General features: G+C 36.8%; 1 protein-coding gene across 1 annotated transcript in view; it reads left to right on the top strand.

The window, feature by feature from the left end:
* Positions 1-14,088, top strand: part of UBXN7 (UBX domain protein 7) — a 58,870-nt gene that overhangs the window by 24,287 nt on the left and 20,495 nt on the right. The window contains exons 4-5 of the mRNA XM_027120573.1: positions 4,706-4,771; positions 6,004-6,116. Of these exons, the coding sequence (XP_026976374.1) occupies positions 4,706-4,771; positions 6,004-6,116 (179 nt within the window). The remainder of the gene's footprint in view (positions 1-4,705; positions 4,772-6,003; positions 6,117-14,088) is intronic.

The following is a 14,088-nucleotide window of genomic DNA, read 5'->3' as shown; positions in this document are numbered from 1 at the left end:
CAGAGAAATAGGCCTATAAAAAGTTTCGTAGGTAAACTAAAATAAAGAAGAAATAAATTGTAAGAAAAGGATGAAGAAAATTACATAAACCATATCTTTTGATTTGAAAAAGCAACTTAGTTGAGAGTTATAAGATTGATTTTTAACTTGGGAGCTTTGGAGTTTACTGTAGAAAGGAATAAAGAATATACTTTCCAGTTTCAGAAATAAAGATGGGAGGAAGAAAACAATAAGGTCTAAATATTGAAATATGATGTGTGCTTTCTGAACTGTTCAATTTAGCTAGTCATTGTGCCTTTAATATACCAGAGGTAATAAAGCATTGTTCATGTTTTTTTTTTTTCATATAAATGTTATAGATTTTGGAGCTGAGGAATGCCCTTGGAAGCTTTTTCTTTCTTTTATTGCAAGGAATAAAGGCAAGATCTTTGAGTGGGGAAGACTACAGCAAATGGATTCTGTGCTATTTTACTGTTTAACAGAGGCAAAAGAGTTCCCATTTGAAACTCCGCTTTCTTCCTTCTACATCTGGTTTGGTGAGGGGGGTGAGAATGACTTTATACAGTTAGGGAGTCATTCCTAACTTTCATTATTAGACCTTATTGTAACTTTGAAAAGGTTTTTGGAGAACTATTTTCTTCTTTGGGATAGTATCGATTTTTAAAAAATTAATTAATTAATTAATTTTGGCTGCGCTGGGTCTTCGTGTGGCGTGCAGGCTCTAGAGCATGCGGGCTTAGTAGTTGTGGCATGCGGGTTCTCTAGTAGTGGTATGTGGGATCTTAGTTCCCTGACCAGGGATCGAACCCAGGTCCCCTGCATTGGGAGAGCGGAGTCTTAACCACTGGACCACCAGGGAAGTCCCAGGGATAGTATTGATTTAAAGTGTGATTCTCAAAGTGTGGTCAGGGAGTCCCTGATGCCCTTTCAGTGGGTCTGTAAGATCAAAACTGTTTTCATAATAATACTAACAAGTTATTTGCCTTTTTCACTGTGTTGACATTTGGGCTGATAATTCAGAAGCAGTGATGGGTCATACTGCTGCATCTTAATTGAATCAGGACAGTGGCACCAAACTGCTACTATTTGTTGAATTCTTCACTGACACACACTTGCAGTTTAAAAAAAAAAAAAAGCCAAAGCAATAAAAATTAATTTCATTTGATCTTGATCCACATTTTTAAACTATTCTGTTTGATGAAATAGGATGTGTGCATAAAGCACTTCTGCATACTGAAGTACTCTGGTTACTTTAAGGTGAAACACTTGTACAGTTGTTTGAGTTGAAAGCAAAACTAGCTGCTTTTTTTATGGAACATTATTTTCCTTGAAAGATTACTGACAAACTATAGTTATTTAGACTTAAACATTTGGCAGACATTTTCTTGAATGTGAACGAAGCCTGTTAACTGCTTCAAGGCAAACAACTGACGTTATTTGTTGCCAGTGATTTAAGAAAAGAAAAAAAGGCTTTCAGGCAGAGCTTAGAATTTTAGAAAGTTTATGCGCATGATTGTGAGCTTGATAGCTTCCCAGTACTTAAAGGCTTTCTGATGAGGTTAGCAGTGACATTAACAGATGGTGATTTTTTTTTTAATATCATATGATGAAATGGTCAGTATTTGGAATATTTGCATAACTCAGTGAACAAGTATTTTCAAATGACCAAAGCAGAATATTACAAAATTGTGCATGGGTGAAAGATCTATTCGGATCTATATGTAAGTATCTATATATGCAATATAGGTTAGATATCTATTGCTGTTTAACAAATCGCTTCAAAATTTAGCTTCCTGAAACAAACATTTGTTATATCACCATTTCTGTGGGTCAGGAATCCAGGTGTGGCTTAGTTGGGTGCCTCTGTTTAGGGTCTCTCACAGGGTATAATCAAGGTGTCAGCCAGGGCTACAATCATCTCAGAGCATGACTAGAGGAAGATCTAAGTTTACTCACGTGGCTGCTGGTTGGCTGGAGACATCAGTTCCTTACTGCAGAGCAAATGAGAGAGCCAGAGAGGGCAGCCCAAGATGGATGGAAGCCACCATCTTTTTGTATAAGTACTGTGCGCTAACAGATTGCACCACTAGAGCTCCATCCACTATCTTTTTGTAACCTAACTGTTGGAAGTGACCTCCCATCACCTCTGCCACATTCTATTTGATCCTGCCCATACTCAAGATGTTCACACACAGGTTATGAATCCTGGGAGATAGGGATAATCGGGGGCCATCACAGAGCCTGCGTAGCACATAAGACTAATGGATTTTAATGGAGCAGAATATGAAAAGTTCATTGATAAGATTTCAGATTCCATGTTGCAGCCAACCTTTAAGAAATTACCACTGGTTGAGCTTTGGTGTAGTAGCAGGGGAGAATGTTCACAATTATCTTAAAACACTATTAAAATACTCTTCCCTTTTACAACTACATGTCTGTGTGAAATTGAATTTTAATTTTCTTCATATACATGAACTAAAGGAATAGCAGCAGATTGAATGCAGAAGCAGATCTAAAAATTCAGGTGTCTTCTCTTATACCAGTTATTAACAGAGATTTGTGAAAATGTGAAACAGTGTCGCTCTGCTCATTAAATTTTGTTCTCTGTTCCTCCCCTATTCTGACTATGAAGCTCCTTTTTGAATCTCTTTTAGCTCTTTGTAGCTTAGTCTCTGACCTCAGTGAGCAGCACTCCTATTATGTGGACAGTGGAGTGAGAGTACAGAGGACTGATGTTTACTTATAGCGTATGGTTTGGAAGAGTGAGGAAACCACATATTGAAGAGGCAGGCAGGAGTAATAATGATCCTAGAGCTAGAGGTGTTGTGGCTTGAGGAGAGATTCTTGGTTAGACTTAGGATATATAAGGGGGAAACAAATGGGAGCAGGTGATGAGCCCAAGAAATAAAAGAGAGTGGTTGGAAAGCTAGCAATAAGAGGAGCTAGTATGAATCTCCAGGAGATCAAGTGTTATAATAGAGAAAGGCTAAATTGGGGGGTGGGGTGGGGGCAGGGAGTGAGAGAGAGAGAGAGAGAGAGAGAGAGAAGAATGTAGAATATTGACCGGCCTGCCTTTGGCAGTTTAAAAGTAGAAGAAAAGTACCTTTTATATACTATGTACTACCTCCCCAATAATAATATGCTTTCTTAGGCAGCTGTTTTATGCCTTATCCTAAGATAACCTTACTTTCTTAATTGTTATGGTTAAGTAATATCTGGTAATGAGTTTTAAGAAAGCATTATTTGAGCAGTTAATATTATTGCTGCTAGAAACATGTACATTTAAGATGGGAACCCTTGATTAAAAATAGTTCCAAGATTGAAAAGAATAACATTTCTTGCTTCGTGTTTATAAAGGGAGGGAGGAAAAATAATGCAGTATTTAAATTTTATAAGTTTAAATAATAAAATTTAAAATTAATAATTTATATAATTATTTAAATAAAACAATTTATATGTAAAATTCAGTTTAAATTTTGAAATTCAGTACAAAGCTAAAATATGGAAGTCTCTGATTTTTACCAAATTTCCTTTTCCTAGAGATAATATTGTGATTCTTTAATATAAATACTGATACACATATGTGCATAAATGATATACTGACCTAATAATGCTTTAAGCAAATGTGGGATTTTTTTAACATGTGGTTCTGCATTCTTTTGTTATTTTTTTGTTTTGTTTTTTAACTCAGTAGTTCTTAGATTAAAAGAATTACCCTATATAATGGCAAACACAGGCTGTTGGGAAAGATGCTTTGACATGGGATGGGAGACTTTTATAGTTTCTGTCTAATCTTACTATGTAATCATCACCTGTTAATGTGTAGCACTGTTCTGGTTACATGCTGGCAGTGCTCGTGGGGCTTGCCATAAACCAACTGAATAACTGTTACCCATATTGAAAGAATCATTAAATTTCCTTATTTACTGTGATGTATATAAATGACCTGATAACTTTTTTTTTTTATTGGAGTATAGTTGGTTTACAATGTTGTGTTAGTTTCAGGTGTACAGCAAAGTAATTCAGCTATACATATACATATATCTATTCTTTTTCAGATTCTTTTCCCATTTAAGACCTGGTAAAATTTTTGTGTTTAAGAACATACAGGAAGATAACGTGTTGATGATTGCTTTTTCAGCTTTATCTGTACAATACTTAAGGACTGGGTAATAGACGCTATACAAGGGTATCAAAGGACGTTGGTTCTGTTCATTTTTCTGTTCACTGTAGGAAAAATTTTTCTTCCGAAATTACAGTTTTTTGGTGTTTATAATTCTGCATGTGTATCCACTTACTAAGAGGTAGTTCTTAAATATTATGGTTTAGAACTTACTCAAGTATTATACTAAAGGGTAGGCAGATCATTTAGGCTAACCTGAATTATGTATTTGCAGCATGTATGTAGCTTCATCGCCATGGGAAGTCATCCTCAAAATCTTTCTTCCTATCTTTTTACACAAGTTTGGCCAAGTTTTTTAACTGGGCCTTAATTTTCTTTTTTGTAAAATATGATTGGGCTCAAGATGGTTAATTATATATGAATGCCTTGAAGGTTTTTGAAGTATTTTATATTTTGAAGGAGGGCACCATTATGAATCTGAGTGTCTTAAAATAAGAAATTGCTATAGATAAGGACATTTTTAGAATTGTTACAAAATTAATGTTTAACTTTTTGTATCAATTCTATTTTTTCCTCCTATAGCTCCTAAAAGACGACGGCCTGCACGTTCAATATTTGATGGTTTCCGGGATTTCCAAACTGAAACTAGTAAGTATCTATGAACCAGTTTATCATCTCTTTTTCCCTCCCTCTCCCTCTCTCATTGTCTTTCTCCCCTGTCTCCTCTCCCACAGATTAAAACCACAAGGTGGAAAAGCACCCACACACTCCCCTTCAGGTCAAGATCCTAGTTTGTTTTATATAAGTTTTTTTCTTAAGAAGATGATTAATATTAGGCCTAGTAACTTTGAGAATTCATCTTATTTAAAAACTAAATTATGAATTCAGTCTGTGATTGTTATTAACTCCCCCTTGAGCTGAATTGTTCCAGATTCTAACCTACTTGGTTATAGAAGAATAAGGGAGATGGATATAATGTGAGAAATATGGTAATTTACAAACTTAATCTGTTTCTGAATGAGCACTTAAATGCTGACTATAATAAAATAAAAAACTGATTTTCCTCAGGATCCTGATATATGTCAGTTAAAGGAATGACCACAATGAAAATGGTTATTATAGGGATTGGAAAATAGAAGAAGAAAAGGCCATACTACCCAAAGCAGCCACTATTAACATTGTGGCAACAGTTGTTTGGAATAGGTTTATATCTTTCTGTTGAATAAGAATGAGTCTTGGCCTTCTCCTTTTAGTGGAATTAGTACTGATTTAGCAATGGAATCCTAGAGAAAAGACAGTTATGTTTAGAGAATATATGAGAAACTCTTGAACCATATTTGATTTTGTAATAATTTATAGTGAGCTCATTGAAGCACAGATAGGTCTTGTAACTTGAGAGTTGATGTGGAATCCAGACTGACTCAGGTCATCCAGGGAATCCTGTGCCCTTCCAGGAGAAGATGACAGCAGTAGTCATTCTGTCTCACTGCCATAATCTTTCAAGATTGGGAATGTAGCTAGAAACAACTAGAATGTAGCTAGATAAATTAGGATGAGTTTCAGAAATAGATAAATGAAGATGAAAGTTTTCTCCTGTGCTAAAGTTAGTTTTGAGTATGTGAAGGAAGTATTTTGAATAAGTGACTCTTACATAATTTCCATTTTTATCCTTATCTTTGGGTAGAGAGCACCACGTCTTAAGACTCCCGCCCCACCTGGCTTTGTATTTTTTTTCAGAGTCAGCCTTAGATCTTTGCATTTGCATTTGAGGTCAAGCACATTGTTCGTTAGTTCTTGCAACTGATACATTTTTTTTAAAATGCAAGATTCGTGACTTATTTTATGGCTAATTGAAACTTTCTCATCCTCCTGTGTTGCAGTTCGGCAAGAACAGGAATTAAGAAATGGAGGAGCAATAGATAAGAAACTAACTACCCTTGCAGATCTCTTCCGGCCACCCATTGATTTGATGCATAAAGGCAGCTTTGAAACAGTAAGTTGTTGGAGATTCTAAGCCTGAGCTATGAATCTTCTTGCATTTTTAGTGGAGTTTTTCTTTCTAAGTGCAAAAAGAAGTTTTCAGCATATAGAGAATTGGCGTCATAGTAAGTATGAAATACCTAGAAGGTTACATTGATTTATATTTCTTAAAAGTTTATATATTTTTAATTACTACTTACTGCTGAGAATATTGTGTGTGTGTGTGTGTGTGTGTGTGTGTTTTGGCCATTTGTGAGTTGTTTGTAGGTATCTTTTACCCATATTTTTATGAGGATCCTAGTGTGTTTTAAAAGAATATCCCTATGGTTGCGGAGTATGTTCTCCCTTAGTTCTTGTTTTAATTTAGCTGAAGCCAAAGGAAAACTTTCCGGAGCAGGTTTATATGATTGTCTGCTAAATTATAAGCTTACTGAGGGCAGGGGAACCATGTTTCTTTTTATTTTGGTGATCCGTGGGACCCAGTCTCTAGCATTTAATAGGAACACGGTATTTGGTAAATGAATGCGTTTAGTTAGGATTTTAAATATTCTTCTGTTGAAGTGTTCAAACAACTTGCTTTTGTGTGTTGACTATCATGTTAACTCTCTTTTGAATCAGAAGAGCATTTCTGTAGATGTAAAGCACTGAAATTTCAGGTAAGTCTTTTCTGTTAGGATAAAGTAGGCCAAACAATAACTGTAAAAATGACGTTAGTAGCTACATATTTAGAAGTGAATTTTGATTGTTTTTTAAAAAAAATTTTGTCCTTAGACATACTCTTAAACTAGCCTAAATGAAATATTTAGGTTAAGAAATTTAACTGTAAGCTTTTTCCTTCTGAATTCTTTAATTTTCTGAATTGTAATTTCTGAATTTCTGTAATTTCTGTAATTTCTGAAAGTGTTTGGCCACGTGTAACAAAATCCAGATGATGGAGATTTGATTAAATGTGTTTCTTTTTGTTGTGTAAATAAAGTTCAGGGAGTCTGGTGTTCATTTATCAGCTCAAAGATGTCAGGTTAGATGTCTCCTCAGTTTTCTTCATCTTTCGTTCATGATCTTTAACATGGTAACTGCCTATCCTTTCTACTGTTCTGGTGATAATATAACCATTGACAGAATAGCACAATATGTAAGACAAAAAGGAACTGAGTTTGTTTTGATGTGCTTTCTATTTTCATTAGCTTCTGTGTTGCTCTGGGGCTTAACTAAATAACTCTGAGCTTGATTTAATTTTGTCACTTTGGGCTCATAAAAAGCAGTTACTCTGCTGCTTGTTATTAAGGGAAAATGTGAATCTTTTTTTTTTGCGGTACGCGGGCCTCTCACTGCTGTGGCCTCTCCCTTTGCGGAGCACAGGCTCCATGGCCATAGCTTATGGGCCCAGCCGCTCCGCGGCATGTGGGATCTTCCCGCACCAGGGCACGAACCCATGTCCCCTGAAGTTCTGAAGTTTGATTCATTTTGTTAAAATGAATGTTAACATTCATTTTGTTAAGTTGTGTCACCTTTTTTCTTTGAATTTTGTGACCTATGTTGTTTTCAACAGTCTTCATTTTTTTCACTGATAATACTCAACTTTATCATTTACAAGCCTTTAAATGATATAAACATTCCCAGAAAAAGTAGGCATTTCATGATGACTAATGATATATCCATTAGTTTTATAGAAATTAGGGAAGTAATATACAAAATTAAGTTCACTGAAATTTAGAGAGGTGAATATTAAAAATTAAAGGAATAGTCTGGCTGCTCAGGCAGGACCCACAGGTTTGAATTAGATATAGATCTGAGCCACAGTTTTATAGGTGTAGAAACTAGACTTCCTTTCTTTTTTTTTTTTAATTTAATTTAATTTATTTTATTTTTGGCTGCGTTGGGTCTTCCTTGCTGCAAGCAGGGGCTAATCTTTGTTGCGGTGCAGTGGCTTCTCTTGTGGAGCACTGCTCTAGGTGCATGGGCTTCAGTAGTTGTGGCACACGGGCTCAGTAGTTGTGGCTCACAGGCTGTAGAGCGCAGGCTCAGTAGTTGTGGCACATGGGCTTAGTTGCTCCATGGCATGTGGGATCTTCCCAGACCAGGGCTCGAACCCATGTCCCCTGCATTGGCAGGTGGATTCTTAACCACTGTGCCACCAGGGAAGCTCATAGACTTTATTATTTCTTAATGTAACTAGAGGTAGACCATGTTCAAGGGTTCTGGCTTATGCTAACCAGATGAGAGATTGATTAGTTCACTTGTTCATTCAGTAAATATTTAGTGAGGCCTCCTGTTGCAAGGCCTTGTTCTAGGGGATGGGGATTATGTGTATTGGGATAAAGATTTAACTATGTGTGAGAGAGACCAGGAATAAAACAAACATTAACTTAAACAAGATAGAAGTCCATGCTGTTAGGATGGTTCTGCTCTATGAAGTTATTAGGAATGCAGTTTTTTTCTGTCCTATTCTGCAAGGTCTTGCTTGCCCTTGTCTACATGATTCAAGGTGGCTTACTACTATGTTTGCTTTTCAGTTAGCATGAAGGAAAGGGAGTGACCGAGAAGGGTACACCTTTTCCCTTTAAAGGCACAACCTAGAGGTAATACACATCACTTCTCACATTCCATTGACCAGAATTGTAACAGGGAAGAGCCAAATCTGACTACATGTTGAATCTGTTGCTTTTACTTTAATCGTTGCTTTCTGCTGCTTTTGCTCACTAAAAGGATACTGTCTATATATAATGGCCTGCCTCAGGGAACCGTGCCCCTCTGTCTGAAAGCTAAACCAAAGTGCCTTTGTTCAGGGAAGCATCCTAACCCTGTCCACCTGTGGATGGCTGCAAGAAAGAAGAAATTAACACATCCCCTCCCCAAGGCTGGCCATTCCAGGGGATATTTGCAAAAATTAACGGCCTTTTTACTTTACTTCCTCATCTCCTCCCCCTTTCTGTTCTATAAAAGAAACTGGCATCCAAACCACGATAAGGTGGTTCTTTTGAGACACTAGTCTGCCGTCCTCATGGTCCACCGGCTTTCTGAATAAAGTCCCTTGCCTCAACACCTCATCTCTGGATTTATTGGCCTGTCGTGCGGCGAGCAGAGCAAGCTTGGACTTGGTAACAGAACTTAGCAATGTGGCCACACCTACTTGAAAAGGACACTGGGAAATCAAGATGCTTAGCTGAAAATTGGAGATTCTATTTTATTTTATTTTACTTTTTTGGTACACGGGCCTCTCACTGCTGTGGCCTCTCCCGTTGCGGAGCACAGGCTCTGGACCCGCAGGCTCAGCAGCCATGGCTCACAGGCCCAGCCGCTCCACGGCATGTGGGATCCTCCTGGACCGGGGCACGAACCCGTGTCCCCTGCATCGGCAGGCGGACTCTCAGCCACTGCACCACCAGGAAAGCCCTCTATTTTTTTTTTTAATTTTTATTTATTTTTTTATACAGCAGGTTATTACTCATCAGTTTTATACACATCAGTGTATACATGTCAATCCCAATCACCCAATTCATCACACAACCACCTACACCCCCGCACCGCTTTCCCTGCTTTGTGTCCATACGTTTGTTCTCTACATCTGTGTCTCATTTTCTGCCCTGAAAACTGGTTCATCTGTACCATTTTTCTAGGTTCCAAATATATGCGTTAATATACGATATTTGTTTTTCTCTTTCTGACTTACTTCACTCTGTATGACAGTCTCTAGATCCATCCACACCTCAACAAATGACCCAATTTCATTCCTTTTTATGGCTGAGTAATATTATGTTGTATATATGTACCACATCTTCTTTATCCATTCGTCTGTCGATGGGCATTTAGGTTGCTTCCATGACCTGGCTATTGTAAATACTGCTGCAATGAACATTGGGGTGCATGTGTCTTTTTGAATTGTGGTTTTCTCTGGGTATATGCCCAGTAGTGGGATTGCTGGATCATATGGTAATTCTATTTTTAGTTTTTTAAGGAACCTCCATACTGTTCTCCATAGTGGCTGTATCAATTTACATTCCCACCAACAGTGCAAGAGGGTTCCCTTTTCTCCACACCCTCTCCAGCATTTGTTGTTTGTAGATTTTCCGATGATGCCCATTCTAACTGGTGTGAGGTGATACCTCATTGTAATTTTGATTTGCATTTCTCTAAATTTGCATTTCTCAACAATTAGTGATGTTGAGCAGCTTTTCATGTGCTTCTGGCCGTCTGTCTGTCTTCTTTGGAGAAATGTGTATTTAGGTCTTCTGCCCATTTTTGCATTGGCTTGTTTGTTTTTTTAATATTGAGCTGCATGAGCTGTTTATATATTTTGGAGATTAATCCTTTGTCCGTTGATTCATTTGCAAATATTTTCTCCCATTCTGAGGGTTGTCTTTTCGGCTTGCTTACAGTTTCCTTTGCTGTGCAAAAGGTTTCACGTTTCATTAGGTCCCATTTGTTTATTTTTGCTTTTATTTCCATTACTCTAGGAGGTGGATCAAAAAAGATCTTGCTGGGATTTATGTCAAAGAGTGTTCTTCCTATATTTTCCTCTAAGAGTTTTATAGTGTCCGGTCTTACATTTATGTCTCTAATCCATTTTGAGTTTATTTTTGTGTATGGTGTTAGGGAGTGTTCTAATTTCATTCTTTTACATGTAGCTGTCCAGTTCTCCTAGCACCACTTATTGAAGAGACTGTCTTTTCTCCATTGTATATCCTTGCCTCCTTTGTCATAGATTAGTTGACCATAGGTGCGTGGGTTTATCTCTGGGCTTTCTATTTTGTTCCATTGATCTGTGTTTCTGTTTTTGTGCCGTACCATATTGTCTTGATTACGGTAGCTTTATAGTATAGTCTGAAGTCAGGGAGTCTGATTCCTCCAGCTCCGTTTTTTTCCCTCAAGACTGCTTTGGTTAATCGGGTTCTTTTCTGTCTCCGTATAAATTTTAAGAGTTTTTGTTCTAGTTCTGTAAAAAATGCCATTGGTAATTTGATAGGGATTGCATTGAATCTGTAGATTACTTTGGGTAGTATAGTCATTTTCACAATGTTGATTCTTTCAATCCAAGAACATGGTATATCTCTCCATCTGTTGGTATCATCTTTAATTTCTTTCATCAGTGTCTGATAGTTTTCTGCATACAGTTCTTTTGTCTCCCTAGGTAGATTTATTCTAGGTATTCTTTTTGTTGCAATGGTAAATGGGAGTGTTTCCTTAATTTCTCTTTCAGATTTTTCATCGTTACTGTGTAGGAATGCAAGAGATTTATGTGCATTAATTTTGTATCCTACAATTTTACCAAATTCATTGATTAGCTCTAGTAGTTTTCTGGTGGCATCTTTAGGATTCTCTACGTATAGTATCGTGTCATCTGCAAACAGTGACAGTTTTACTTCTTCTTTTCCAATTTGTATTCCTTTTATTTCTTTTTCTTTGGAGATTCTATTAAGGAGTAGGGAAAAATAGATATTTGTTACCTATAAGCAGTTTCTGCCACAGGGAGGTTGTGGTAAACAAATTATACAAAGTCCTTTGCCATCAAAAAATTTATAATCTAGAGGGAGAAACAGACTACCAGCAAATAAAAAACAATACCTATATAACATATTTAGTGTATATATATGTATATATTTTTGTATGTATGTGTTTGACACAGAGAAATTTCAGGTTACAGTAGTTGCTGGGAGAAAGAATAAAATAGAATAAGGGAAGGACAAAGAGAGGACTATTCTGTTTGGGGACATTAAGGTGCATGTGCTCTTATAGGCAAATGAAAAGCAAGGTTGATTTCATAGGTTTCACACACTTTTGTAATTGTGATGAGAGAGGACTGATTCAGATAGGAAGATGAGGATATATTTCTGAAAGAATGAGATTTGAGTAGAAACCTGAAAGAAGTGAGGGAATGTAAACCATAGAAGGGTCTCAGGGAAGAGCAGAAAAACAGTTAAGTGTATAGGCACTGGTGTTGGAAAGAGCTTGGGCAAATTTCTGGTACAGCCCAGGAAACCAGTGTAGCTGGAGCTGAGTGAGCATGGGACTTAGGATGAATAATCTGACCCGGGCAAGGGAACATTTCTTAGGTTTTCTTCTTTCCCATTAGCATGTAAGTTCCATGAACACAGGGATTTTGTTTTATTTATTGTTGTATATTCACAGTGCATAGAGGGGTGTCTGGCACACAGTTGTCCCTCATTAAGTTTTTGTTAAATTATTGAGTGGTATAATCTAGAGTATATTGTACAGAAAGAATCAGAACAATTTCCATAATATTCCTTATTTTCATAAGAAATACATGTTTATTTGTTAAAATTGCCATTCAGGGCTTCACTGGTGGTGCAGTGGTTAAGAATCCGCCTGCCAGTGCAGGAGATGCAGGTTCAAGCCCTGGTCCAGGAAGATCCCACATGCTGCGGTACAACTAAGCCCATGCGCCACAACTACTGAGCCTGCACTCTAGAGCCTGCAAGCCACAACTACTGAAGCCTGTGTGCCTAGAGCTTGTGCTCCGCAACAAGAGAAGCCACCTTAATGAGAAGGCTGCGCACCACAACAAAGAGTAGCCCCCACTTGCCGCAACTAGAGAAAGCCCGCATGCAGCAACAAAGAGGAAATGCAGCCAAAAATAAAATAAGTTTATAAAATATAAAAATAAAATATAAAAATTGCCATTCAATTGCACATGCACCTACTCCTACTAAGAGTACTTTGTTAACTTCAAAAGTACTTGCTATAAATGCAAGTAAAAACATTTTAGTTAAAATATAAAGAACTGATTCAGAAACAAAATACATAAGATGAAGTTTTTTTAAATAAACTATACATAGCTTATATTTTTATTCAAATTAGGCAAAAATTATAGGAAAAAACAGCAAGAAAAAATAATAGTAGTTTCCATTTACATAAGAAAGTATTGTGCATATTTTAATATATTTCCTTTTTGACTTTATGCATATATATTTATTCAAGCAAATTATCTTTTCCTCTGTATCCTCTTTTCATACTTTCCTGATCTGTTTGGGACTGGGAGAGACGTTACTCTCTCACTGTTCTCCCATTATCACAGATAGACCCTGTCACATACCTCTCTATTTGGTATAGCCACACTTGCTCTTGGGTTTCTCTGTAATGGCTTTTGAATATTGATTTAGAACAACCTAATGAATTCCAAGAGGAAAGGTTCATCATTTGTCCCATGGCCCACTCTCACCTCTCGTCCTTGACTCATATAACTAGTATACTTAGTGAGATTATATAAGATTCTCTTATGTTCCCTCCAGACATTGCTGCTTTGCATGAAATTTGTGTCTTTTTTGGGGCCCTTCTTTCTAGAAGTAATTTCTTTTTTTTTTTAAATTTAATTGAAGGATAGTTGATTTATAATGTGTTAATTTCTGCTGCACAGCAAAGTGATTCAGTTACACATATTTATACATCCTTTTTCATATTCTTTTCTATTATGGTTTATCACAGGATATTAAATATAGTTCCCTGTGCTATACAGTAGGACCTTATTGTTTATCCATTCTATATATAATAGTTTGCATCTGTTAATCCTAAACTCCCAGTCCATCCCTCTCTCACCCGCTCTCCCCCTTGGCAACCACAAGTCTGTTCTCTATGTCTGTGAGCCTGTTCCTGTTTCCTAGATTAGGTTATTTGTGTCATATTTTAGATTCCACATATAAGTAGTATCATACGGTATTTGTCTTTCTCTATCAGACTTACTTAGTATGATAATCTCTAGTTGCATCCATGTTGCTGTAAATGGCATTATTTTGTTCTTTTTTATGGCTGAGTAGTATTCCATTGTATATATGTACCACATCTTCTTTATGCATTCACCTGTTGATGGACATTTAGCTTGTTTCCATGTCTTGGCTATTGTGAATAGTGCTGCTATGAACATACGGGTTCATATATCTTTTTGAATTATAGTTTTATTGGGATATATGCCCGGGAGTGGGATTGCTGGATCATATGGTAGCTCTATTTTTAGTGGTTTTTTTTTTTTTTTT

Source organism: Aethalodelphis obliquidens, unplaced genomic scaffold (genome assembly GCF_003676395.1).
Source record: "Aethalodelphis obliquidens isolate GAN/ISIS:26980383/991018 unplaced genomic scaffold, ASM367639v1 scaffold1, whole genome shotgun sequence".
NCBI classification, from domain to species: Eukaryota; Metazoa; Chordata; class Mammalia; order Artiodactyla; family Delphinidae; genus Aethalodelphis; species Aethalodelphis obliquidens.
Note: the sequence above shows the minus strand (reverse complement) of the source record. Positions and strands in the feature narration are given on the sequence as shown.